This window comes from Corylus avellana, chromosome ca11 (assembly GCF_901000735.1).
Source record: "Corylus avellana chromosome ca11, CavTom2PMs-1.0".
Classification (NCBI taxonomy): Eukaryota; Viridiplantae; Streptophyta; class Magnoliopsida; order Fagales; family Betulaceae; genus Corylus; species Corylus avellana.
The window spans coordinates 6,974,486-6,979,590 of NC_081551.1; the positions used below are offsets into that span (position 1 = coordinate 6,974,486).

Genomic DNA, 5,105 nt, shown 5'->3' on the forward strand with positions numbered 1-5,105 from the left:
TTTTCCAATTGAGTTTTTGACTCTTTTAATTTATTCTCTAACAAATCAACTTTAGAACCTAAAACATGATTTTCAGATTTTAAAGAATCAATTAAAACATGTGATTCGGACAATTTAGTAACAATAGATTCTTTCTCATGTTTAAGATCTTGAAAATCCTCCAAACAATTTGTGTATTGATGTCTCAAGATAGTGAATTTTTCCCACAAATTGTTGAAGGAGTTTATAAGATCATATTCCCCTTGAGAAGTATTCATAGCATACAGGAGTCAATAGATCTCACTCAGGAATTTAATCCAAACAGAGTGAATCCGCTCTGATACCAATTTAAAATTCTAAAACGACTCCAAACGACACCTATTCAAATGTCTAGGTGATTCACAAATATTATGCGGAATAAGATCTAACCTAACAGTAAATAATCAACCAAATACAGATATGTAATGAAAATCAAGAACACAGATATTTGGTTACAAAGAGGAAATCATTTAGAGAACTCTCTAAATGTAAAACCTCTCTGGAGCAGCCAAACCCAGGAAATCAATCCACTATAAGAAGAATAAGGAATACAAGAAGAATTACAAAACCTTTGCAATTGACTCTTCCTTGTACACGACAAGCGACCCACTTGACTTCTACCGTAGTAACCCTTTCCAGAACATCTGGCACAATTCTTCTATATGATTTCCTTTTACCGGAACTCCGATAGACTTCTCAACCGTAGATTTATCAAAGGAATAACTAAAACTCTAAGAGATTCAATTTAGCGCTCACCACATATGATCTCTCTTAGCACAGCCTCTGACGAACTCTCTGGGGGTGAAAATTCGTGCCTCTCTCTTCTATAATGATGTATATATACCCCCGACAAAACCCTAGACCTAAGCCACTTGAAATCACGTTTTTTGGCCTAAAACTTACGGGGTGTCCGGACATGTTAATGGGCTGTCCGGACACGGCTTTGCGGAGCAAAATTTGAGTTTCTGGAAATGAGGTCCGGACCCGGGCAAGGCATGTCCGGACATGGGTGAAACAACATTGTGGAAATACTGTCCAGTTTTGATCAACAGCTTTGATCGATGGGCGTTTGTGGTCTGATTGAGCTGAAATTTTGCAGGGACGTTCATAACACATGAATCTACATTATGAATGGTGAAGATTGGATTCTGAGCATTCTATATCAGTGTTTGAGTCCGTGAACAGTAGCCTATGCATTTAGAACTAAATTAAGCCAACACAAGAACTAACAGAGATGATAATCATGCGCATGGATTGTAATGTTTGCGTAAGTAGTGATGTGAATTGTCAAGGTTTTGTGTTTTTATGTACTGCTTTTTTTCTTTTTTTTTATATGAAAAAACAATTATCAAAGACAAAAGGGTTTTGGTGATAATTTATATATTAAAGGTTAATTTCATGCCTTTCGAATATTTAATTCAGTGCGGTCAGATTTCTTAATATGCAACCTCCCAATTAAATGATAACGTAACGTCTATTCAAATGTGAAAGTCAAATCACAAAACCCTTCGGTGGTTTCGCCGAATGGAATGGAGAAGTCATAGCCGGCAATGAAACAAATAATTGTTTCCTTTTTTTCAATTGTCAAAGAGATTAGGAAGGAAACTAACTCCTCCCAATTAAAAACTATAACGTAACGTCTATTCAAATGTGAAAGTCAAATCACAAAACCCTTCGGTGGTTTCGCCGAATGGAATGGAGAAGTCATAGCCGGCAATGAAACAAATAATTGTTTTCTTTTTTTCAATTGTCAAAGAGATTAGGAAGGAAACTAACTTTTGTTTATTTTTTAGTCTGTCTGTTGTGGAAGATGTACTTAATTCTTTTATAATAAGCTGAGAGAGTTTTGTAAGTCAATGAAGGAAAGTGACTGGAGACCGAGTCCTTTGGGAATTTCATGTTAAAACCAATTGTTCGGAAAGGAATTGAAATGAAAAGTGGAGAAAAGAGAAGCCACAGAGAGATCGATCTCATTATCTTTTTATGGATTTCATCACTCTGTTTTTTCTTCTCTCTGCATTTTTCACTGCTTCAGCTCAACAAATTCAGTCTAATGTTATCCAAGGCTCTTCTCTAACACCCACCACAAACCCCATGTGGTTGTCACAATCTAGTCTCTATGCCTTTGGATTTTACACGCAGGGCAATGGCTACGCTGTTGGGATTTTTATGGCCGGAATTCTTGAGAATACTGTTGTCTGGACTGCAAACCGTGATGACCCACCTGTCTCCAGCAATGCTACCTTGCTTTTAACAGGTGATGGCTGGCTTTTAACACAGGAGAAGGTTGTGTCATCTTCAGGTTTGTCTGGTTCCGCTTCGGCTTCAATGCTTAACTCAGGCAATTTTGTGATCTATAATTCCGATCAAAAAATAATATGGCAGAGTTTTGAGCACCCGACTGATACGCTTTTACCCAGTCAACGTCTCTTAGCAGAACATGAGCTGGTTTCTAGTATTTCAGACACTCAGCACTCAACGGGTATCTTCCGTCTGAAGATGCAAGATGATGGAAACCTTGTTCAGTACCCGGTGGGTACTACAGACACTGCTCGATATGCCTACTTTGCAACTAGTTTAGGTGGCTTTGGATATAACGTGACGCTAAACTTGGATGCTGATGGCCATCTCTACTTGCTAAACGCTACTGGTGTCAACATTAGGAATCTAACGGATGGAGGATATCCTACAGAAGATACTATTTATCTCATGAGACTTGATGCTGATGGGATTTTCCGGATATACTCGCATCATCTGAAACAGAAGGGAAACTGGTCAATTGTATGGTCATCATCAAATGATGCGTGCAGTCCTTGGGGTCTCTGTGGATTAAATGCTTTCTGTGTTTTAAATAATCAAACGGCTGATTGTGTGTGTCTTCCGGGACTTGAAATGGTACAACACGGGAACTGGACTGCTGGCTGCGCGAGGAATTTCACTGCAGAAATTTGCGAAAAAAACAGTATGCAGGAAGTGGTTAGCACCATATGGGAAGATGTTTCATATTCTGTTTTTCCAGTGCCATCCAAAAACTCTTGCGCACAAGCCTGTTTAGTAGACTGTAACTGTGAAGCTGCGCTATTCAAAAACGGGACATGCAAAAAACAAAGGCTTCCATTGAGATATGGGAGAAGGCAACTGACAGGTGATTCAAACATAGCTCTCATCAAGGTAAGTACATCTACACCCACTACTCCAAATAGAAATATGTCCAAAGATAACAAGAAAGAACTTCGAGTGGACTTCCTAATTATTGGTGCTTCATTTGTTGCTTTCGGATGCATGATGTTGGTAATTTCAGGAATTGTTTTTTACAAAAGTCATTTTCGGTATAGAAAACTCACTTGTGATGGAATTGTTGAACACGGTGACGATTTTGCTCTACGATCGTTCACTTATTCAGAACTTGAGAAAGTGACGGATGGTTTTAGGGAAGAGGTCGGTAGAGGATCATTTGGGACAGTTTTTAAAGGGACAATGTCAAATGGTCAGAAGGTTGTAGCTGTCAAAAGACTAGAGAAAGTCTTGGCCGAAGGGGAAAGAGAGTTTCAGACTGAGATGAAAGTTATTGGGAGAACGCATCACAGAAACCTTATCCATCTGATTGGGTATTGTCATGAAGGAGTTCATAGGCTTTTGGTTTATGAGTATATGAGGAATGGGTCACTTGCAGATGTACTCTTCAAACCAAAACAAAAACCTTGTTGGGATGAAAGAGTGGGAATTGCCCGTAGTGTAACAAGAGGAATTCTTTATCTTCATGAAGAGTGTGAGCAACGTATTATCCATTGTGACATAAAACCTCAAAACATCCTCATGGATGAGTATGGGTGTGCAAAAATATCTGACTTTGGTTTGGCAAAATTGTTGAAGCAAGACCAATCCAAAACCTTTACCCACATTAGAGGGACAAGGGGATATGTTGCACCAGAGTGGCATCGAAAACTGGCAATCACAGTGAAAGCAGATGTTTACAGCTACGGTATCGTGCTCTTGGAGATTATATGTTGTCGAAAAAATGTGGACTGGAGTCTCCCAGAGGAAGAGGCTGTTCTTGAAGAATGGGCCTACCATTGTTTTGAAGCTGGTGACCTAGCTAAATTACTTGGGGATGAAGAGGTTGACAAGAAACAAGTAGAGAGAATGGTTAAACTGGGACTTTGGTGCATTCAGGATGAACCATCACTTCGGCCCTCAATGAAGAAGGTTTTACTTATGTTGGAAGGGACCGAGGATATTCCAATCCCTCCCAGCCCTGCATCTTTTTCTCAAGTTGTATAACATTTGGTAAGCTTTACATTCATGTGATGCGTGTGTACGCAATGCTCTCTTTTTTTTAGTAGTGAATTCTCTAGTTGTAGTGATATATCGAATGACGAATTTATGAGCTAGCGGACCAATGTGTGTACGTGGCTGTAGCCAATGTGAAATAAAGCAAATAATATAGAACCTGTTGTGATTGTAAAAAACTGTTTCGATTTGAGAAATTGAGGTTTTGCATATCAAAAACCTAGAAACGGAATAAATAAAATATGTCAATCACACAAAATATCATTTACGTGTTTCGGTATTTTGGGAAACAGTAAGGAAGAAATTTCACTATTAGGAAAGACAATGCAATTGTTACAAAAAAAAAAAAAAACAATTCAAAGCTTCTTAGTAGGACTATAGACGAGCTGAGCCGAGCTGGGTATTAGATATCCAGGATCGGCTCGTGTTAGAAGGCAAATAAGTGAGCCGAACTCGAGCTCGAGCCGAGCTGGAAAACCCTTGCTCGAACTCGGCTCGTTGAGAAGTTTGACACGCTCCGAATCGCAAAAGGGCAATTTCGTGTCGAGTCAAGCCCTCGATTGGCTCGACTAGGCTCGAGCTCGAGTTTGAAACAAAAGTTTCAAACTCGTGAAATCGAGCACGAGCCCTAGCTCGAGCTCGGTTAAAAAGCAATTCGAGCCTTTAACGGGTAGCTCTGCCCGATTAAGGCTCATTAAGATTAGTAGGTAAGGTTATTCTAAAACAATTCAAATTCAACAATGAATCATGTAAGATTTCAAAAGCCAATTATAAATCTGGTAAGATTCACTAAATTA

The 5,105-nt window shown here is 39.1% G+C and overlaps 1 protein-coding gene across 1 annotated transcript; it reads left to right on the forward strand.

Annotated features, from left to right (window-relative positions):
* The first annotated feature begins 1,261 nt into the window (after positions 1-1,261).
* On the forward strand, positions 1,262-4,299 carry LOC132165575 (G-type lectin S-receptor-like serine/threonine-protein kinase LECRK3). Its single transcript, XM_059576201.1, has 2 exons — positions 1,262-1,274; positions 1,982-4,299. The coding sequence occupies exons 1-2, from the start codon at positions 1,262-1,264 to the stop codon at positions 4,297-4,299; spliced, it is 2,331 nt and encodes a 776-aa protein (XP_059432184.1).
* Positions 4,300-5,105: the final 806 nt, after the last annotated feature.